The sequence below is a fragment of the Mesocricetus auratus genome, unplaced genomic scaffold (assembly GCF_017639785.1).
Source record: "Mesocricetus auratus isolate SY011 unplaced genomic scaffold, BCM_Maur_2.0 Super-Scaffold_100019, whole genome shotgun sequence".
In the NCBI taxonomy this organism is placed as follows: Eukaryota; Metazoa; Chordata; class Mammalia; order Rodentia; family Cricetidae; genus Mesocricetus; species Mesocricetus auratus.
The window spans coordinates 9,468,711-9,491,493 of record NW_024429200.1 but is presented as its reverse complement, the minus strand read 5'-3'; the positions used below and the strand labels follow the sequence as shown (position 1 = coordinate 9,491,493).

The following is a 22,783-nucleotide window of genomic DNA, read 5'->3' as shown; positions in this document are numbered from 1 at the left end:
ATTCTACAGCTGAGGTCTTATTGGGACAAATTCTGAGGTCTCTCTGCCGTGGCCTCTTGCTGCTCTCCAGAGCTAGATCTAGTGCAGACATCACTACTGTCAACTTGCAGTAAGGCTCCTGTGGATGAAGCTCCACCTCCTGTCACTGAAGTGTCTGGATACAGAGGGAGGGGGAAATAAAACTCCAACAGGGCTGTGGAACTCTTCTGTCCCCTGGGTGAGGGAAAGGTCTCTGAACCAAGCCTAAGCTTTCATAGAAGCCATAAAGGAAAACAATGATATGCCCAGCCGGTGAGAGCACCCAAGTCTACGGTGACCACAAGGTGTGACCAGTACCATAACCAGGCATTGTCTTGAGAGCCCTGGTCCTTGGCAGGCTATAGAGTGACTTGGCAGCTTGGAGTATGCTACAGGCCAGGCAGTGGCTTACCTCTGTGATCCGAGGGTTGGTACATTTGCTGTTGGCACCTGACAGTTCCAGCCACCGGCTCTCATGGGCAGGACAGTGCTGGCGCAGGGTGCACTGGCCTGGGCTCTGACACCAGCCACACTCAAAATCCGGGTCGGCTTTGAGGCAAAGCCCACAGCTCTCACGCATGGCCCCACATTTGTAGAGGTAAACTGTGGAAGACAAGGACAAGAGGCACTTTGGGATGGGGAGAGGCTGAGAATGGGTACAAGGGAACTGTGAGTCTCCGTTTGGTCTCTGCCATCCTTCCCAGCAAGCTCCTGTCACCCTTCCCCTCTCCCGGGGGACACCACAGAGCGGAGCCCAGGGTCAAGAAACAACAGCGGAAAGTGGATGGCTAAGAGCTAGGCCTGTGAAGGAAAGACTCAAAGCCCAAGGGAGATTGACAGGTCTGGGAGGTAGAGGTGCAGGATTGCTCTGCTCTCTCCTTCTCTCCCCTGCCCCGCCCCCACTCCCTCCCGCAGTGCCCAGCAGCCTTAGCCTCTTCACACCTTTATTCTGAGCCGGGTTGTCAATGTTGAAGTGTCCGTTCCACACGACTGTCAGCTCCACTGGAAGGTTGTTGATCTCCGTGCCTTCATAGGAATACTGCAGCCAGATTGAGGGGGCGAGCAAAGAGCAAGAGGGCTGTTAGAAAGATCTCTACCAAGACCCGGGAGCTTAGCCCAGGCCCCATAGAGCACACAGGGTTAAGGACTAGCCAAGACTGCGCCTGTGTACATATTCTTGAATACATATACTCATGCGTACGGTCAGATGAAGGAACGGAGGGGCCAGATGATAATGCAGAGAGTGGGGCTAGGCCTCTATCCTACCTGTGCAGCAACACTACCCATGCAGCAACCTACCTGTGAACAGTATACCTGCACAGCAACATCTCTGTGCAGGAGGACATGTTTGGGGCCAGTTCAAGAAACAGACCACAACAGTCAATACAGAGGCTCGTAACTGGCCAGCTTGCTGAAAATAAGTGATTGTGAGTGCTTTGCTCCAAATGGGACGTAGTTATCAACCCCTGTGTCCAGGGAACACCACCAAGGCCAGGAAACAGAGGAGGATCCTGGCAGAAGGAATAGAAGAACCCGAGGGGAGGAGTGCTGTGTTCTGGACAAGATAAGGCTACCAGACTCATGAACTCACAGCAGCTGGGCTACCCGCATAAGACAGGCCCAGAGTGAAGTCAGCCCAACCTGGGCACGGATGGGTGAGGAAGTCACATCACCTCACCAACTGTGCAATGGGCTTGTTCTTTGCAGAAAGGCTACTGGTAAGTTGCCCACAGTCTACCAGATAGCTCTATACCCATGCAAATGTGGAAAGCCCTAAAGGAGCTTGGCAGGTTATTGAAAAAGAAGAGGAGGAGGAGTTGAATTTGGGAAGTGGATATGAGAGGTGAATTGCAGGGAAAATTGGAGGGGGAAACTGCGGTGGTGATAATCACATATCATTGTATACATGTACAGATTTCTCAAAAGGGGAAAAAAAAAAGAAATTGGATGAGCTGTTCATCATGGCCAAGGGTCTCAAAGAGGGGGTTGCACATGGGAGCTGAGCCCAAGAAAGGGTCCTGATCTGCCCTGACTACCTAGGGAACTCTGGTCACTTGGCCCTGCCAGCCTGCATCTATACAGGGAACTAATGCTTATTTCAGAAAACATGTAGTATAGGTCATCTCTTTTCCCCAGAGCCTGGACTGGGACTGCTGACCACCAGGCAGAGGGAGTGGGTAGCAATGGCTAGGAATGAAGAGGTGGTGCTCTAAGGGGACGATTGGCTGAGGATAAGAGAGAAGTGGATCCCATAGAAGCTTTAGGGAAGTATGGGATACCTTGTGGTCCCCACCCCCTGCTGCTGCCAGGGTGAGCCTGGGGATCTGAGTAAGATTTCAAATGCACTCACAGCCCCAGCTTCCCACCATACTGTACCCTGTTATCCTGAAATAATGGAGGAGACCCCTGCATCATTCAAATCCTCTGTCTGCTTTCCCTAGGACCTGTTGTTTTGTTCTGAGCAAGGGTGGGTCCTGAGTAAGAGATGGTGATGAATACAGGGAAGAGGATGCTGACTTGGAGATGCTGGGGGCAGCACGAAGGCTCCCTGTGTGGCAGCCTCTGCTCTGCTTCTGGCTGCAGTTACTGGTCAGTAAAGAGAGAGGCAGTGAGCAGAGGGAACTCAGCTTGCCATGGGCAGCAGGGCTAATCAGTACCTGGTGCTTTTCTTATTATACTAGCAGACTTCCTTGCCACAGGGGGTAGGATGGAGGAATGAATTGCGACATGTTTTTCTGTACAGGAAGGCCTGAGGACTGGCATTTTGTTAAAAAGATTAATCCATTGGGCTTGGTTAGAAGTTAGTCTTGCAAATCCAATGGGCTCTTCCAGCCCAGAGCTGAGGTTTGGAGGGTCTGAACTATTGTGGGTGTGGGTGGATCTTAAGATGGAAGCTGTCCTTTCTTCAAGGTGGCTGCAGCACTTTCAGTGAGGAGGGAGGGAAAACAGCCACAGGTACTGTACATGCTGGCCTGGAGAGACTCTCAGGGGCTGGAACCAAGCCTCTATCACTTGTAGAAGCTTATAAAGTCCAAGGAATTACTCCAAGCCTTTGAGTGACAGAATAAACCACACTGTGAGTGTGCTGGGGTGGAGGGGTCTAAACAGTATAATAAGCAGCATGTGTGGTCAGGCTTCTTTAGGCTCTATCCTAGCAATCGAAAGTTTTAACACCCTCCTTCCTAGCAGCATAAACCTAGTCTAGCCAGAAGCACTTGGCATTTTCCCCAACAACAGGGAGACATTCCCAGAACACTGTCCACCCTCTTACTCAGCAAGTCTGTGACTGATTCCTGCTGGGTACAGAGAAGAAAGCAAAGACTCCTGCCCTGAAGAAATGACAGCAGAGGTTTTAGTTCAGTACAGCTGTGACTCCCCCCCCCAAATTTGAGACATATACTGACCAGCCCCTAACAGATAACTGAAACCTCAGATAGCATCTACCTCTATGTTGTTTTTATTTTGCAAACACATACCAAATGATGTAGGCATAATTCAGGCACAGGATGAGATTAACAATTAAAAAGTAGAACACTTACAATATACTGTAAAGTTATGCACATATGCTCCCCTTTCTTCCTTGCTAGCAAACTGGTAACTCTGTATCTGTCAACATAGTAACAAAGAGCTTGCAATAGTCTCCTGTGCCTTTAACCCAACCAGAGGTAGTAGGACCTCTGTGAACTTGAGGCCAGCCTGGTCTACATAGTAGGTTTCAAGTCAGCCAAGGCTACATAGTGAGACCTTGTCTCAATGAACTAAAAATGAAAAACAGCATGATAACCAAGTTGTCTACTAAGTAACCAACAGCCAGATAGCATATATGGGATGAATACACAGGATAAAAATATGGCTCATTTCTTCTATGCAGAAAAAGGGGGTCTCATTGAAAAATTATTTCTGGAATTTTCCATTTAATGATTTTTGATTGTGGTTGGCCATGTGTTACTATGAAAAGTAAAATTATAGGTGGGGGGAAAGTACCCTAATCAACTACCCAGGGACTGAGCTATGTCTTGGTCAGACTGTGTGTTATTTAACAGTTTCTTCTGAGATTGAAACATTGTGTTCTACTGGAAGCTGTTTAAGCAAGGAGGCAATCAACTCAAAATAGCTTCAGGAAGTCCCTGAAACTAACTAGATTCATTGGGCCCCACCCTCCCAGAGTAAGCAATAAAGCTGCAAAAAAAGATTCTCAGACCAGCCAAGCTGCAAAGACTCTGAGACCTAAGCAGCTGCCTGGAAGGAGCAGAGACCAACAGACCTGCCTGGAAGAGCTTTAGACCAACCTCATGCACACAGAAAAGACACTTCCAACCCGTTGAGCTAACTGCAGCCTATATAGTGTGCTCCAGGTTCCCAGCTTTTATGAGCTGTCACCAAAGCTGGTATGAGCTTTGGTGATGCAGCTGTCTTTGAGTCATTTCTATTCCTGGGAGTAACCTCTCCCCCATACTCCTGTAAATAAAATCCATAGAACTCATTGGTTCACCAAACTGGACTTTGGTGGTATCCATACGGTGGTCTGTCATAGGCTCCCTATCTGAGGTAAGTAGACATGTGTGTTTCCATCTCCCCAAGAAAAGTTTTGTCACACAATATTGGGTCATCTCAAGTTATGTCACTTCAGTCACTGGGAGAGGGTATCAGAATGGGGAATGAGGTGGAAAACACAGGGGCCTCTTCCAGAAGTGGCTAATTCCACTGTCTGGAGATGGGGGATGCTTTGAAGACAGTTTCTGTGGTTCTGACATTAAGCAAAAATTAAGAATCCTGCCAAAAGTAGGGAGTCAGGGGCTGCCCGGAAGAGAGAGGAGCATGTAGGAGGAGGTGCCGTTCCTTATGTGAGAGAAAGCAGTGGGTCTCTGGCTGACCTCTTTCCTGGTCTCCTTCTCCCTGCCCTGTCCCCTTCTCCCTCCTTGCAGGGCTATAGATCCCAGTGGGGGACGTGACTAAGGGTAGGTCACCTGGTCCACCCAAGGCTGAGCACCAGCTGAACACCTGGTAGCACTGGACATCCAGGGATTTGGACTTTGGCAGGGTGCCCAGCTTCTGTCTTCAAGCCTACCCAATGTGGGAACAGCAGGTGTCAAATAGACCACAGTTAGCCTGATGTCAGTGAAGTCCTCAGGCCCCTCTCAGGATGGTTCTGAAGTGGCTCAGGAAGGAAGGCAAGACATTCCTACTATGAACATATGTGAGAGTCTGTGTGTTCGTACATCTGTCTGTATGTATGTATGCCTCAATCTCTGTGTCTTTCTCACACACACACATGGGGGGCATATGAGCATGAGCTAATGACCAAATTTTGGGTCCCTCATTTGGAAAGTGGGAATTAAGAAACAGCCCACACCTTTGGTGATTAGCATGTAGGCTGGAGATAATACACACAGAGCTCTGAGCACAGTGTCTGTCACCTGTTCTAAGCCCCAAAGAGCACCGTGTGTTTTAATCTGCGTGTATACACCTGGGGATGCTCTGGGAAACTCTATTTGTGCTGCCTGTGTTTATGTTTATGGAGAATAATAATAGCAGCCATGAACTGAGTGTTTATGTGCCAGACACTTGGTACATATGGAGCTGTATGCATGTGAGAACGCTTATGTGTTCTGATGCAGGCACATGTCTGTGTTCATTTTCCTTTGGAAGAAAACTGAAAACCGAAAGGCTATGAGGATCAAATATGCTGTGCGGTGCCTCTTCTTTCTCTCTCCTATTTTCTGAGGTTGCAACTGGGAAATACTGTAGACATCATTAACCCAGGTGCCACCACCGGCCCTGAGCCTCTAGGGAAGTTACCATGCTCTGGAGATCTGCCCTCTCTAGATGACCTGCATCTATCTGGGGCACACGGGCCACAGTAGGAGCTCCCTGTGTGTCCCTAAGCTGGGCAGTTTGGACCACTGGTTCCCATCCCCCTGACCTCCCTCACTCTGCCCCACTTAGCATTTATATGGCTCTCTGTAATCAGCAGGCAGTTTGTCTGTACAAAGGTCAGGGTTCCACAGGACACAGAATGGAGGGACAGGAGAGGTTATAGGCACCTGAAGGTCAGGAGGTTAAGTGTCTCAATCAAGGCTGGCATACCAATCCCTCTAGTCCATTACTTCTCCAACTGCCCTTTGGGTGTGTGACCCCCAGCTTCCTCTCCTTGTAAGGCAGAGGAGTCCTCTGCATGGAGTTATCCTCGCCTTGGAGCATTCCCTTGTCCTGGGTGTTTGGAGATTGTGCTAGAGAGTTCTGCTGTTTGAACCAGCAGGCCAGGAAAGCACACCAGGAGTTGGTTGGGGCACTGTGCCTATTTCCAGGGCTCTGGCCAGCTTCATGGCCTTCTTTCCTCTTGGACCAGCACTGCAGTGGGCCTGTGCCCTTTGCAGCCCACTCATGCTCATGACCGCCAGCCTGAGAGGAGGTGGCAGGCTCTATTATTAGCAGCACTTGACATTTTCCCGGAGTCTTGGTCTAAAGTAGGCCATGCATCTCCACAGAGGCTCCCTCAGTGGCTGCGTGAAACCAATCCCTCTGTTCCTCCCACTGTCCCAAGGAGCTAAAGCCACTGGCCCCAAGCCTGTTCCCAAAGAGTGGGTCTGGAAGGGATCCCATCGGCCTACTGAGGCCAGAGGCATGCCACACAGGGCTTGTTTTTCAGGCCCCCACTCTTTCTCTGCTCTTCTCTGCCATCATTGTCACTAATACCCATGACCTTTCTCACCTTAACGACCCTAGTGATAGGACTTTTAAATGTCCTACTCCCACTCACGCTGACTGGGTGCTAGCACCAAGAGCCTATGGAAAGGGGACAATGCTGGCCCGCCCCTTTGTGCCCTCTTTCTTAGGCAGCCCCTGTATCACCCTCACATCCAGAGAGTCTCCTTTGACTACCTTAAGGGCTCATTGGGCGCTTGGACTATGGTTGTTGATATGGCAATTGGACCTGCTAAGGACATGGCAATCCGGGCTGCTTCTGACCCATCACTGAAGAGAATAGACAGCTTGTCTAAACGGGCTTCATGGAAGGTCAGTTAGTTTATAGGGGGTTTAGGGGATCAGGTTCTGGGGGCATCTTATGACATTGTGACCCTCTATTACCAAGGTCATAGACTCTGTCCTTGCTCCAGACATTTCCCTACACAATGGGGCAGCTTCTCCCAGAAAGAGAGGCTGTTTTCCCCAGGGTCTGAAATTTCAATGTGTCTGCAGAGTCCAGTAGGGGGTCCTGGCTCCCCCTCTCCACTCGTGCCTTCTTGTCTGGGGGAGAATTACTTGAGCCTTTGGGGCTGTTGTGCTGGGCCTCACAAGTTGTGAGGAAGCAGTTAATATCGCCTGTGCTTGCAGGTTAGAACACTACAGAAATCTGAAAACTGGTCTGGTTGTCCATAGCTGGAACAGGAGAGGAAGCTGTGGGGACAGATCAGCCCCTGCATTGCTGAGTGACACAGAGCAAGCATGTGTGCTTCTCTGAAGCCCCGTTTTTCCTCAACTACTTCCTGCAAGAAAAGTAGGGGTTTTCCCAAGCAGTCCTTTGTGGGGGACTCTTGAGGTCCCTGAGTTACATTCTCAAATAAATCCGCAGTTTTTCCCTACTCAATAGCAGCTAGATGAATGACTGGGAGACAATGTGACACAGGAGGGGGACCCCAAAGTCAGCCAGCCCTGCTGTTCACCACTATGTGACCTTGCGTGAGTCAATCCGCTTTGAGTAGGGACAGGTTGCCTGGAAGCAAATGGAAGTTCAACTTCAGGGGCTGCCCTTGCCCTCAGGTGCCCTGCTAGGCCTTGCCCACAAATCTAATTTCATGCTTCCTACATTTTGTGACACTAAAGAAGGTACCCACGTTCCATCAACCTCAGCTGCCCAAGCCTGAATCTGTGCCCCCTCCAACCAGGGTCCTTATGTTCTTGCCCTCCCTCTCCTCCCCTTCTTCTGCCTTGGTCTCGTTTTTCCTTTTTCCTTTTCATGTTTTTCTTTTCTCCTTCTTTTTTCCTTTTTTGAGACAGGGTCTCATTCTGATGCACCCATTAGGCTCTGACTTGTGGTGATCCTCCTGAACCAAGCTCCTAAATGCTGGGGCTATAGGCTTAAGCCACCACACCTGCCTTCTGTCTTCTCTTTTGTACAGTGAAGAACCGTACGACTTTTCATTGCTGGAGAGCAGTGTAAGTCCATAAGTCCTTAAACCAACATTAGCTGCTCTCAAGCATCTAGGTAAAGAGAAGGGAGCCCCGACGAGTGACAGGGAGCAGAGCCAAGGTTGGAAGGCAGCATGAGAAGGGAAGGGATAAGCTGGGAGGAAAGGGGGCACATAGTCAGGAACGCTGTGTTCATACGGATCCAGGGGCAGTTGTTGGCAGCTTGGGGACTGCTGACCCCATTGGCAGAACTTGACCTTAACTATGGAGCTTGTAAACCCTAGGCAGGGACCAGATGATCCAAGCCAACTCCTAACCCATCAGTGGTGCTTGGTGGTGACACTTTATTGTTCTTGTTAAGACACAGCCTTTGTGTAGGTTTAAGGGCAACACTCAGATCGGGCTAGGTGAGAGAGAAGGGACTAAGTCTTCTAGAGCAACTTTTGAGAAGGAGGAAGTTCGGCTTTCTGTAGTTATATCTGCACATAGACAGGGCTCCAGAAACCTACACCAGCCCAACAGTATGTCTTGTGCAGGTGACCCTCAGTACCCCATGGCTACAGTCAGAGTCCATAGCTGGTGGACTTTTCGGGGGTCCTAGAACTCATTATGCCATGGGTTCAGGGGCTGGATTGGACAGACAGAGTAGAAGTAGGAGAAGGGATTCAGGTAGGTAGAGGCCCCAGGAATCTACGGGATAGCAAGTCCAACAGGGTGGAGCTGATGGAGCTCGCTGAGGCCCATAGTAGTGGGACAGCAGGGTGACTCACAGAGGTGTTCTGACACTGCACACTGGAGCTGTTGAAGCGCAGGGCAGGAACCCTCTGCTCGGTGCCCTGGATGTTCAAGATGCACTCGTAGCCTCGCTGTCCAGACTGAGGCTGTGGGAGGTTCTTAGCCTTCAGAGTGATGGGCTTGATCACCTCTACTGGTACCAGGATCTTGTCCACTCGCAGCAGCTGGGGGCAGTCCTGGGGACAGAGGGCAGGGCTCAGCTTGGGTATGTGAGAAACCAAAAAGACAGTGACCTCTACAAACTTTACAGAGATGTTGGTCTTTGCTGTGCCCTGTCCCCAGAGAATCACATGCCCACCCTCAGAGAGTACGGAAGGAACAGGGATGAGAAATGCCAAAACTTAGTGTCACCGTTCTTGAGGTCACTCCTCCTAGAGTCTATCCTTAATTTTAATACCAATTTATACCTCAGATCTCTAACAGGCCTGTGATCCCCTCCCAGTTCCCTTCCTTCCTTGGCAGAGACTGACCCTGCTGCCTGGGCATCCTGCCCCTCTGGGGACTGATGGCATCTTTGCCTGCCAAGCTCCAGGCAGCCAGGAGTTAGGACAGATGGGCCATATGGGAAGTCACACATGGAGGCAACAGCCTGGGCCTCAGCTCTGCCCATAGAACTCAAATCTGGAACACAGCTGGGGAAACCGAGAAGGCCTCTAGTGTGTGGGTTGAGTGTGGCATTTGGCAATATTCTAGAATAGTGTTCTGTGGACTCTTCTGTCTAGAAACTTCTGACTAGGCTCTGAGGATGGTTGGCACTGAGGAAATGCCCCTCAGAGCAGATACACAGTGCTTCTCCTTGATGCCTGCAACAGGATTGTTAACCATGCAACCACAGAGGGTCTTTGCTGGGGAAGAAACGAATCACTAGGCCCCTTTCTCAAGCATTAACCTGAGAGGACAGAATGGGCTTGGAGAATACTGGAGTCAGAGGATGGGATGGGTATTCTTGGCTTTATGCCAAGAAGATCCCATTATCCCCTAGGTTCTGCCCTCTCTCTCTCTGGGCACTGCCAAACCAGGTGACCTCTGAGCAAGCTGACTATAGAAAGCATGGCACCCATGTCCTTCCTGGGGATAGTCATACATAGTCACACTGCTGAGTCTCAGCTGAGGCTGCTGTTCCTCTCCCCAGGGCCAGTCTAGATGGAGTCATTTTGATTAAAGAAACATACTAGAAGGGTCTCATAGGTCACTGGAAGCTGTCTCTCAAAGCAAATGAGCCACTGATTCCCTATGTTACCAACAGCTGCACTAGGATAACACTGATCTTCTGACCCTCCCTAGCATACCCCTACACCCCATTAGGTTAGGTAGGACTTGGATATCTTGTCCATTTGAGAGCAGTTCAAAGGGGATCAGCACACACAGTAATTCCATCCCTTAGGGATCCCCCAAATTGTTGAAAATAGGGACTTAAAGAGATCCTTGTAGGCCACGTTCACAGTAGCATCAGTCACAATAGCTGAGAGGCAGAGATAAACTAAGTGTCGATGGATGAATGAAAGGATTAAAAAAATGTCATACCCACACAATGGAAAAGTATACAGCCTTAACTAGAGTGAAAATTCTGACCCACATGACAATATGGCTAAACACTGAGGACATTATGCTAAGTGAAATAAGCTAGCCCCACAGTGATAAATTCTGCATGATTCCATGTGCACAGGGCAGCTAGAGGAGATACTCCAAGGCAGAAGAGAGAATGGTGATGGACAAGTAAGGGGAGATGGGATGTTACTCCATAGAGACAGCTTCAGCTGGGGACTGTGGGATGGGTATACACAGTGTGTATCCATTTAACTGTACCCTCGAAACATGTTACAATAGTGTTGTTTTCATTTATATATGTCACTACTATTAAAAACAACCAACCGAAAGCAGAGGAGTGATGAGGGTCTCAGGACAGCAGGGGGGTAGGGGCAAGGACATACCACAACTTTGATCTTCCTCTTACAGGAGGTCTCAGGGTTTTGAAGAGGTGGATATCTGGGGACTATGAGGTACCTCCATAGAGTCTTAGTGGCTTAATTCCTGTGCACCCCTCACATCTACCCATGCTCTGACAACTTGTGAATGGGGCATGCGCAGGAATGGTTCCATGGAGAGGTTGATGCTTTGGCCTGTGGAGGCAGTCCTTGGGTACTATAGACCCACCTCTGCCTATGTCTGGGATTGCCTTCCCTGCTGGGCGCTAGGCCTGTGACTACAGGCCAGGGAGTACTGGTACCTCTCACATCCACCCCCCAGCAAATGTGCCATCCATGATTGAACCCAGGGAACCTGGGAATTCCAGACTCCTCTGAAAAACCTGACTGGCCCCTTCCTAAAGGAGAAACTGAGTCAGGGAGAAGCAAAAGAATAACTCAAGTGTTAGCAGGTGGGTGGACAATTGAAGAAGACAACTGTTTGCATCCCCATCCTTCCTCCTGTTTGTGGAAGAACAGCTTCTGTAAGCAGGGCCCTCTCTGTATGGAATCTCTTAGTCGGGTGGAGCGGTGAGACCCACTTGAGCTAGGCTGGAGCCCTGCCCTGCCCAGGAGATGTCAAGAACTAAAGCCATTGTCACTTGTCCCCTGTAAGATTCCCCAAAGCTTGTTAGGAGCGCTCTAATGAGTCCTGATTAGCAATGGCCCCATAAAGGCCTAGTTTGCATATAAAAAGGTTGGCAGTTCTGAGAGGAAGTTCATTAATAATAATTGGAGAGGCCCAGGGATGGGCTGGACACATCTTCCTCTAAGTAATGTTGATGTTTGACCCCAGCACCCCTGCTTAATTGAAATGTAAAATGGCAATTTTCCCCTAGGCAACAAGGCATGAAGAGGCCGTCTCCACCACCCTGCCCTTCCTCCTACCCATCATACCAGACTGACCTGCTGCCTGCTAAGATGCCAGGTGTAAAGCTACCTACAGACTCGGACCTCAATGAGAAATGTCAGAGAAGGGGCCACAATCCCCCAGGACTTGAGTCTGAAGCCCTGTTTCCCAGCCCAAGGGCTTAAGAACTCTGACACCTTGGTCATCGATATTTGGGGTCCCTCAGAGATGCTGAGAATTAAGTTGTGTAGCTCATGGTTCTTTCTGAAACAAGAAGAGTGCACTTGTCATTGGCTGGCCTAATTCCGGGGATGAGCAGTCTTCTTCCAAATGTGTGTTCTGGAGATTTCACAAGTCACCATGTGCAAGGTGGCTGGCTCAGTGAGTGTTTCCTCTTTCCTTGTCTCCTTCAGCTCAGGTTGGGGCCTATCCCTATTCTGTTCCCCGTTTCTACCTCCTGTCCGCAGGACCCATCTAGCACACTCCCATCTCTGCCTTTTCCAGAATTATAGCATCAGTTCTCAGCAGCATAGCCCAGCCTTCTAGACTTCATGTCTCTTGCTGGGTCTGACTCATCCCAGTACCTTCCAGTGCCTCAAGCATGGGAGCGACAAGCAGAGAGGCAGATCCTCTGTCTATGGCTCTCCTACTGGGAATCCTCTCTCTGGGACTGTTCTGCTTTGGTAGGCAGGACCCTGGAACCTTGAAATGGGTTAGAATGGCATAGCTTTTATTTGTATATTTCACCACCACTAAAACCAACCAACCAACAAACCTATAACACAAAAGAGTGGCAAAGTCTCAGGAGGAGTACTGGTGAGGACACACCACAGTCTTGTTCCTCCTCTTACAGGAGGTCCCAGGGCTCTAAAGAGATGGACCTCTGGGGACCACACCATATCCCCTCAGGGAGTCTTAGTGGCTCAATCCCCATTCTCCATTATCTGGTCCCCTGCATCTATCTATCAGGAGATATAACACCCTGAAGTTACATTGCCATATGCTCTGAGGCAGGAGACCCGCTAGGCAACCACATGGCCAAACCCTCTCTTCACCCATAAAATGAAGACGTGGTGTAGACTAGGAGATTTTTATAGTCCTGGATATTAGCGCGTACTATAAAAAACACATTTGGGCTTTGTCCCTGGTTCCTGGCACACAAGCTTCTAAAACCCTTGGAGTTTCTTGAATGATTGTGGTAACAGGAACGTTCTGTTGTTCTCAATAAGCCCACTTCAACCGTACTCGAGCTCATCTGAGTGAGGATGGGAACTATTTGATAGCCCACTGTGGGATGACAGGATCTTCCCAGATGCTGAAGAAGAGAGAGGAACTAAAGGTTGAGTTCAGGATCAGTGGCCAGCGTGGCAGTGGATGTTGGGAGAACCATTCAAGTACAACATTGCAGATCACATTGAATGCATTTCTCCTCCTCCGACCTTTCAACTGCTCTCTGGAGTAAACACGCTGGTTGAACTTCAAGAGGAGTTACTCAGCCATGCCTGCCCAAAGGGACTGCCATAGGAACCCCACTGGTTACAGGAACTTGCTACTCTTTCAGAGGACCAGAGTCTGATTCCTAGAACACACACCAGGTAGTTCATGACCATATGTAACTCCAGCTTCAAAGGATCTGATACCTTCTTCCTACCTCCTCTGGTATCTGCATGTGTGCGTGCACACATACATACACACAAGATAAATTGGATAAATAAATAAGCCTTTTAAAAAAGGGACCTTACATGGAAAAGTTCCTGGAACTTCCTAGTTGGCCAACAGAGGTAGGGGTCTGCACAGGAAGCAGGAAAGAAGGCCCAGGCTCCTGCTCACAGACCCTGTTCCCCACAGTTTTCATTGGCTGTTCATCTGCATCCCTTTTGTAGTACCCTTTCTGATAAACCAGGAAATGAAAATAAATGTTTCTCTGAGAGCTGCGACCCGTTGCAACAAAGTATTAAATGTGAGTTAGGGTGTAGTGAGAGATCTATCAGACGCACCTGCCGCACTGCCTGACCATGCCCAAATCCCATTCCAGTCCCCTGTTGTACAACCACAGAAGGGGTTTAGGGAGCCCAAGTTACAGCCAGTTGGTCAGACGCACAGGTGACCATGTCTTGTGACTGGCATCCTAAGTGGGGGTGAGCGTGTGGAACTGAGCCCTTTAACTTGTGGGATCCGACAGTAACTCCAGTAAATAGCATCAGAATTGAAGCAAACTGCAGGCTTCCTAGCTGGTGTCTTAGTAAGGAAAAGTGACACAGGTGGTGTCATGATGTGACATATGGAAAAGAATGGTTTGTTTTTCTTTCTGTCCTAGCCCCATTATTAGCCCAATAGATGATCTGAGATTCATCAATAGAATCCTTTTGAAGCTCAATTTTCCCATCTCTACAACAGGAATAATAATATCTCCTCATAAACAATGGAGAACAAGGAATAATCACACACACAAACACAGCATGATCAAATCTATTTCTTTACATGCTAGCTTAAAAAGTTAAAAAACAAAAACAGTATTGCTCAGTTAGTTTAAAATGTGGTATTTAAAATACCAATCAACTGAATAAAACTACAAGGATAATAGGAGTCCTTACAAGGAGGTTATTTGTCAATGATTATTTTAATCATTGGCATTTATTGGCCTGATATCTCCTAGCATCAGACACTGGATCTGGTAGGCATTCTGTGCTTGTAATTCTAGCTGATGTGGTTAACTTGGTACAGGGATTCCATCCCTGCCCCCATCACACAAGCCTTCCCATGCGCTATCTTGTTTTGTAACACAACTCATGTCATCATCCTGATGTTTCAATGAAGATGATTCAAATAAGCAGTAACCTCAGTACTCACAAACGGCGAGTCAATCGTATCCTGCTCATCGTATTTTCAGTCACAGATGATTATCTAACCCCATACTGATTCCCTCCAAAACGTACTGCCCTTCTCTTTTGAAAGCAGGTATTTCTCTGAACCGTCATTTGAAAGGGGCCAACTCTTGCAGAATGGAAAACACCTGCATTTGACAAGATTAGGTGGAGACTTGAATGCAAGCAGTCTCCCTTGGAGGCTGTTTCACCCTGTGGCTACATTTTACAGTAGCAAGAATAGACCGAAGATATGGAGGGACAGTGGCTGGAGGCATAAACAAATGTTTAATAGCTTGAAATTCTGGAGGTGGATCCAGATGACTCCGGCTCCGCAGTCGGGCTCCTTGTATATTGTGGTCTCCATTTAAATGCACACAGATGAGGGTAGAGTGCCCAGTGCAGGGAGCAAAACCGATGTGTGGAAGCCATGGAGCTGCCTCTCCATCCACTTTGTCTGGCTCCCCAGTGGCTCCTTTGGGCAGAGGCTTCCTGGCGTATTTAAATAATTGAACAAGGACATAAAGAGCGCTCCTGGGCTGGGAGAGAGAACACTGCCTTCAGGGCTGGGGCTGCCTGGGGCTGCCTGGGACTGGGGGGGACAGGCTTGTAGATTTACAGCCCCTGGTGGATTTGCAAGATGAAAGCCCTGTTTCACCCAGTTCTTACAGTGAAATTGGGAGAGTGCAAAGCTCTAGGGGACAGCAGATGTAGAGTGGCTAAGGAAAGCATGATTTGCAGGTCGGTCACTTCTTCTCCCCCAATGCCACTTCAGCCCCACCCCCAACAATTCAAAACAGGAGCCTGCCCAAGTAGCCCTAACAACTCCCCAAATTTATACTAGCCTTCTCAGACCCCTGATGCTCAATACATAGATGTAATGCACCATATATTTTCTTGCTGTTCCCCAAGTTTATAATGCCATTAGCATGATCTACGATTGGCTGGTTTATGGAGAGAGCGAAGTAATAATACAGAAAGGAAATACCCGTAACCCCCGGGGGGAGGGGCAGGTGAGATTGATGGAAAGTGCAGTTGTCTGGAGAAATGGCAGCGTAGTAATTGAATACCTGAAAGGGGGAGGTGTGCATTGGTTGGAAACAAGTTTTTGAGCTGGGTTTGGCTCTGTTTTCTCAAAGGAGGGTTAAAGGCAAGGTGGAGGTGGGTACCAGGAATGGCTGTCTGCTGGAATTAAAGCAGAATCACTAATGGGGAGAGCTGATTTCTCTCCAAAGTCAAGCCTTGGGTACATGCCTTTGGCCTTTATCTCTAAAGGTGGATTTCACTCAGCACCAGGGACAAGCAGCAGTTTCCTTTCTGGTTCTATAGTTCTAGACTGAACCCAGACTTCATCATACCTGTCCTAAGTGTAGGACATTTTGGTGGCATCAGGTGGCAGTGGATGTAGGGACAACCTTTCAAGTACACCACTGAGGAGCAAATAGAATGCCTTTCTCCTCCTCTGCTACGACAGCTGCTCTCTGGAGTAAGCACGCTGTTTGAACTTCAAGAGGAAGAGTCGTACCTGGAACCTCCCGTCTGAGAATGCTCCCCCAGGAGCCACCCACACGCTTTCCTAGCTTGGTGCCTGGAGAACACAGCTTCAGTAGCGGTTCACTGCGATTTTTCAGCTCTGGTGAAAAACAACAGTGCAATAGCTCATTGGGGACCACCTCTTGCCAATGGATTTGTTTTCTATAGCCGTTCGTCTCAATCATCGTTACCAAGTGTGTGTTGCCAGATGGATCTGTTCAGGTGAGGTTGGGGAGGAGCCAGCAACTCTGTGCAGTGCACAGGAGGACAGAGGCTCCTGCAGCCCTGTTAATGGCTGTCCAGCCAAAGGCCAATCCAGGAGATGCAGGAAGCCTTGCGGATACTGGGAGAGGGACTGAGAGCAAGCAGGGAGACACTGCCACCCCAGCGTGCTGTCACCTCATGTCTCCTCTCCTCTCCCTTTGTATTTGCTGCCCAGGCTCTGGCAGCTGATCTAAGGGTCTACATTGTTATCACAATGCCATCATTAGTTGAAACAAAACCATCCCTTGTAACTGGGATATAGTTACTATAAACGACATATGTTACTGGGCATTCTATTTCTAATCATTGTAATTATGCCCGAATACTTGCTGTTCATAACACAACCACAATGGTCCACCAGTTCTCCATTCCAGACCAGTAACTTCGCCTGAACGTGCTCTTTGTTCAGGGGGGAAAAAGTAATTCAACACCCCTGGTGATAGCCAGTGTTGAAACTGGGAGAGACAACATGAAAGCATTCCTGAGGACACAAGATGGAGCAGCCCAGATGAAAAGCCACCTGGCAGCCCCACGGGCCAAACAAAGGGCCCCTATCTGCACAGCCTCACAGGGAAAAGGGGAGTGAGAACCTGAGGACTTCCAGAAGAATCCTTGTGGCCTGACTCTTACCAGCACTCCAAGAGGGTCTTGGCCCCTATGTCTAGTGGAACTTCAGGCTCTAAGACTGTGAGTCACCCAGTGAGACTCTGTTTGGATCTCTAAGCCTTGACTGGACATTCACCTTGCCAGAACATGGGCTGGGTACTCACGTCACAAGAACACTCAGTGCACTCTTGCCCTGTGAGAAGAGTTATTGGCTGTGGATTTCTCTCAAGTGTATTCCAGCTTGCGTTTATGTGCAAGCATAGAAACAGAGAGGATGGGTAGACCAGAGGCATTGTATCAGATGCAGATCTGAAGATCTCCTCTATACCTTTAAGGCTCAGCAGCTTAGGCAAGAAGGTTCTAGGGCATTGTAAGATAATAGTAACATCACAGCTGCTGTAGTTTGGGGATTGGAATGCCCCCACTACAGCCCATGATTTTAAGGTTCATTTCCCCAGAAGGATGCTATGGGGCATTGGCAGTGGGAACTTAAAGTGAGGGCTAATTGGACAGTCATAAGTCATTGCGGGGCGGCGGGTATCCTAAAGTGAATGGTGAAGTTTGGTCCATTTCTCTCTTTTTTTTTTCTCACCTCTTGGCCATCATGAGGTAAGCTGCCTCCCAGCAGGTCTGAAAGGAACAGGGTCCTTCCAACCATAGATTAGAAACTCCAAAACAGTGAGCCAAAATAGACCTTTGCTCTTTTTGGTTTGTTTTTCATTTTGCTTTTATTTTATTTTTGAGATTATACTATATTATTTCTCCTTCCCCCTTCCCCCCCAAGTTCTCAAATATACCCCTTCCTTGCTCTCTTTTAAATTCATGACTTCCCCCCCATTAATTGTTGTTACATATACATTTTCCCAAATACAACCTGCTCAGTCTGAATATGTTACTCATATGTGTGTTCTCAGGGGTGGATAAGCAGTGGGTGTGTTCTTCCTGGGCAGAGTCAATTTCTCCTACACTCAGCACTTAGTTGCCTGTAGTTCTTTGTGCAGGGTTGAGGCCTCACTAGTAGGTTTATCCCCATCTACTTTGGCATGTCTATTGTTCTTGTTCAGCGCATGTTTAGGCAATCATGTTGGTGAGACTTTATGGGTGACACTTCTGACATTACTAGGAGACAGTCTCACAGCAGACTTCTGAGCCCTTTGGCTTTTGAAGTCTTTCTGTCCTAACCTTTCTTCTTTTTAAGCTGATTTATATTAGGCATTTGCAATAGTATCAGAAAGCTGACCAACACCACAGCAGAAGCTCAGATGATTAGCCTGTGAATAACTTCTCTGGCATAAGAGAAAACAACACTGTTTGTTCTACAAAGCCCTCTTTCTGCTGCATACTTCCCCTTTGTATCCTTTATTACTGCCATAGTTTATTTCAGGAAACAAACAAAGAAAGGAAGAAAAACAAAACAAACAAAAAAGCTACAGGCATTAAAAATTGCTAAATTTATGCTTAGAGGTAGGGGTTCTGTTTTGAGTTCTGGAAACAATGACCTTCTCTCACTGAACCCAAATAGTTAGATTTAATCCATAGCTCACAAATGTTTATTTCTTTAGTTCCCATTTGGTACATCTACTAGGAAGATGTTGCCACAGCAACCAGATGAGGTAATCAACTTAGCCTCTCCCTCTGTGCTCACTTCAAAATGGCCCTGGGATTTAGTCAGACCAGACGCAAACTCTTAGAATCTCTTTCTTTTAGAATAAGCAAAAGTCCAAGACAAGGAAGAGCCAAAGTTCATTGCATGCAATAGCATGATAGGGAGAAATGGAAGATTCTGAGTGATGCTGGAGTCCCGGACTCCAGTGGCCTCCCTGGTCACCATGCCCAGCTTACTGAAAATTGAAAGAGTGGGATCCGTCTCCATGCCCTTGTAATTAGCCATATTGCTCAAAGCCCGCCCCTTTCTCAGGAGCCCTGGTATCCAATCCTCAGAGAGGCCATGGATTCCCAGCAGAAGCTGGCAAAGCCAGGCATAAATGGGGTACCCTGAACTCTCACAGACATCCTACCATTCTTCTGGGAAACTTGGCAGTTCTTCCTCTGCTTTCTTCTGGTTCTTTTAACCTTTCTCTCTAAGCACCAAAAATAACCTTGCTGCAAGAGGAACAGGAAAGAAAACAAGCAAGAGAGAGAAAACGAAGAAATTGCAAGCCTTCTCCAAGGTTAGGGAGCAGCGGGAGGTGTGTGCAATCTATAAAGTCCATTGCTTTCACTCTCCTGTTGGTCTTGAACCTTTCTGTTCCCAGTCCTTGGTCAGGTTCACTACTCTGAGAGCTGGAGCGACCCTGAAAGTTAACTTTCACTTCTGTCATGTTCCGGACAGATTTCAGACGGATGCTTCCCGGAGCCTTTGACCCCTGCCTTCAAGGGAGTACATTTGCTCTTCTGCTCCTGTCCTCAAGATCAAGATCCAGCCACATAGATGAGACTATCAGCCTTTTGCCAGCTTTTCATGCCACGGTGGCCCACCGGCTGGCTGACTCATGTCTCTCCTATTCCCTTCACGTTAATTCCATTTATATTAAAGAAAGGCTCTCACACGGGAAACTCACACACACAGCTCCCTCCCAGCTGAGCCGGAGCCAAAGCATCAATGCAGGGCTGAGCTCACCCATTGCTTTCATACAGTGTGCCTGGAGAGCCAAGGTTAGGGGGGAAGGAAGAGATTCCTGGGTCTTCTCCTGGTCTTCCCTCTCAGGAGAAGGGCTGCACGTGTGCTGTGCTTACAAGCAGTGCTTCTCACCATCCCACTGCTGGGACCTACCTCTGGCATCTTCACCCGGCCTTCCTGGAAGGAGCATGTGTTGGGGTCGTGGGTGCAAACATGCCGGTATTTACACCAGTGGCAGCGGTATGGGCTCTCCACGCAGGACAGACATCTGGGCACAGAGAAGAAGCACACATCTTAGAACTTCAGCCCAAGCACCCACGACTCTAGACTCTAGCAGAACGTTTTGCTATCGAGGGAAATGACCCTTGAATGACGAGCTGAGGAAGGCCCCATGCAAATATGTCCTTCCTCTCCTCTCAAGACCTCAGGGAATGAGCTCACAACTGGAACCCTGTTCCTCCAGGGCCTGTTGAGTCTCCCTCTCCCCCGACTGGTTGACACAGTCCTTTGCTAATTAGGAGAGCATTAGGAAGTAGAGTCTGTGTCGAGGGCTGACTTTCAGTAGATCGCAGCGAGGAAGCTGCTCTGCTACATATGAAACCCTGACCCAGATAAATGATATTAAACATGTTCTTAGTTGCTTTATTGTTTTGTTTTTGTTTTGGGTTTTTCGAGGCAGGGTTTCTCTGTAGCTTTGGAGGCTGTCCTGGAACTAGCTCTTGTAGACCAGGCTGGTCTTGAACTCACAGAGATCCACCTGCCTCTGCCTCCCTAGTGCTGGGATTAAAGGCGTGTGCCACTAACTTCCAGCAAGTATTCCGTCACAGCAATTGGAAAAGTAACCGATACATGCCAGTCACTAAATACTTTGGTGCTAGTGTCCCCTTTTATAGAGGACAATAGAGCCCAGAGTGGTTAAGTCCTCTGGCTAATCTGCTGCCCATGGTTGCTATTTAGAGGGGGAGATGCCAAAGACAAACAAAGCCAGAGTCAGGCTTCTATATCTCCATAGCAGGTCCTCAGTCACTGTGTGTCTCTTGAATTTCCTTTTGCACTTATCAGCCTGTATGGGTCCTGACCCAGTTTATATGGTGGGGCATTTAGTTGACTTGCTAGATCACCGGACCTCTCCTGGATACATGCAAAGGCTGCCCTCCCTTCTCTGGTCCCTCCTCTGTGTAGGTGTGAACTGCTGTCCTAGTAGGAGGGTGGGAAGGGAAACAGGCTAGAAGATTTATGCCAGGGAGGCTGCATGGGCTAGGGATTTGCAGGGCTCACACCATAGGCTCTCACTTTTGTTTATGTCTAGTCTCTTTCCATTCACCCTATTGGTACAGGAGAGAGGCCCATTCTCTAGCATTGAGGAGGCCTCTTTGGAAGCCTCCATACAATGATTCCTTAAAATCATAGTGGGTTCTTCTGATCACTGTGTGAACCTTGACCTTAGGGACAGAGAGGAGTGAAGCCAGGGCACTCACGAATTGTGGACACTGCAGTTGTAGAAGACAAAGCTGGTACTGGCAAAAGTCATGCCGGTCTCCTTTGACTTGAGTTGCAGCTGGACAACATGATGGTCTCCTATAAGACAGAGCACACCAATGGGCTCCAGGGGAAGTTCAAAACCCAAGCCAAAGTCCCATCAGCTGTAGTGCTTGCAGGGAAAGAGAGCCTGCTCCTCTGGGACACTGTCAGGTTCCAGAGGTCCCTGAGTTAGCAAGGTTCAATTCCAGCATGACACCCCCCCACCAGCCAACACTCACACTCACACGCACACACGCATACCCTTACACGCTATGTCTAAAAGCCTCCCAGAATCACAGTGATGAGTAGCCAAGGAGGAAAAAAAATGTAGTATCCTAGGAAAGCTGTTGCAAATGGCACAAGTGACATTGTATATATGTGTAAACATGTGCACACACAAGCTCACTCATCTTTGTGATAGAGACCAGTCCTGATTCTCTCTTCTCTGTAGGTGTGGCTCCGTAGGGGTCAGAAATATTAGACTCCTCCTCAGCTGGCACCAAAGAGGCATTGGAGCCCATGTTTAATTCACAGCCCTGACCCTGGACCCCACTTCCAGCCTTGTTCTCTGCCCTCCCCAAGAGCCTCATTCATCAATCAGCTCTGAATAAATGTGACAAGCCCAAGTGGGAGGGACAACACGGAATCTGTCTACCTAGGCCAGCCTGTCCCTTACCAGTGTCAAGCCTGTGCCCACTCACATCCTTTCCCTATATAGTTGGTCACAAGCAACAGGCAGCTGTGTGGGGGACACTGGGAGAAAGTGCCCTAGAGCCAGAGACCCAGTCATGTGATTATGAACAAAGGGTCATGGAGCCATTGAACCTGCCCCATCATACCCTTGCTAACTTCCCTCTTCCACAGTCTGCCCAGACCAGCTAACACATGAACACCACCATCATACACCACTGCTGTTCTGGCCTGGCCTCTTCCTGCCGTCTCTGTAGCTTCTCCTCATCTAGTATGAGGTAGAAGTCTGGTTGCTAAGCTGGGCCTGAGGTAGAAGGGCTGTACCATTCAATCTCCAAGGGTAAAAGAGGCAAATCTCACCTTTACCCCCTTTCAACCATCAGCCCACTCCCTCTGACTTATCCCTGCCCCTAGGCTCCCTCAGTCTCCCACGTCTGTCATGAGCTCTGCTACCCAGGCACGATGAAGAGTCTGCCACCCAACTTTGCCTCCTGGGACCACTTGCTCACCATTTTCCGTGATGATGCGGGGCACCTCCTTGGCTGCAGGGGAGTAGCATTGGATCTGATTGCCTATTACCAGCCCATCCATCTCTGACAGATCCTCAAAGGTGCAGTTGACACCTGCTGACAGCTCCGGGACATTGTATGTCTCTAGGACCAGCTGTGAACAGCCCAGCCAGGCAGGGGGAAAGAGGAGGGGAGGGGGGAATGGGGGAAGAAGGGAAGGAAGGCAGCAGGAGGAGAGAGAGACAGACAAAGGAGAATTATTAACATGGATCAGTTTGCTATAGAGTGGTGTAGATTTGGCCCCAGAAAGTGGGAATGCTTCAGGGATTTGTATGCTGGACGAATTCTGAGCAGGACCGGGTTGGCTGATGGGCCACCTCTTCCGTTTGGTAGAATAAGAAAACTAATGACCACACACC

At 48.8% G+C, this 22,783-nt stretch overlaps 1 protein-coding gene across 2 annotated transcripts in view; it reads right to left on the bottom strand.

The window, feature by feature from the left end:
* The window catches only part of Plxna4 (plexin A4), a 438,703-nt gene that overhangs the window by 70,154 nt on the left and 345,766 nt on the right, over positions 1-22,783 (bottom strand). For both annotated transcript variants that reach the window (XM_040728755.1, XM_040728754.1), the window contains exons 7-12: positions 22,365-22,518; positions 21,123-21,222; positions 19,798-19,912; positions 8,919-9,119; positions 961-1,057; positions 431-621 (exon numbers count right to left, since the gene is read on the bottom strand). In XM_040728755.1, the coding sequence (XP_040584689.1) occupies positions 431-621; positions 961-1,057; positions 8,919-9,119; positions 19,798-19,912; positions 21,123-21,222; positions 22,365-22,518 (858 nt within the window). The remainder of the gene's footprint in view (positions 1-430; positions 622-960; positions 1,058-8,918; positions 9,120-19,797; positions 19,913-21,122; positions 21,223-22,364; positions 22,519-22,783) is intronic.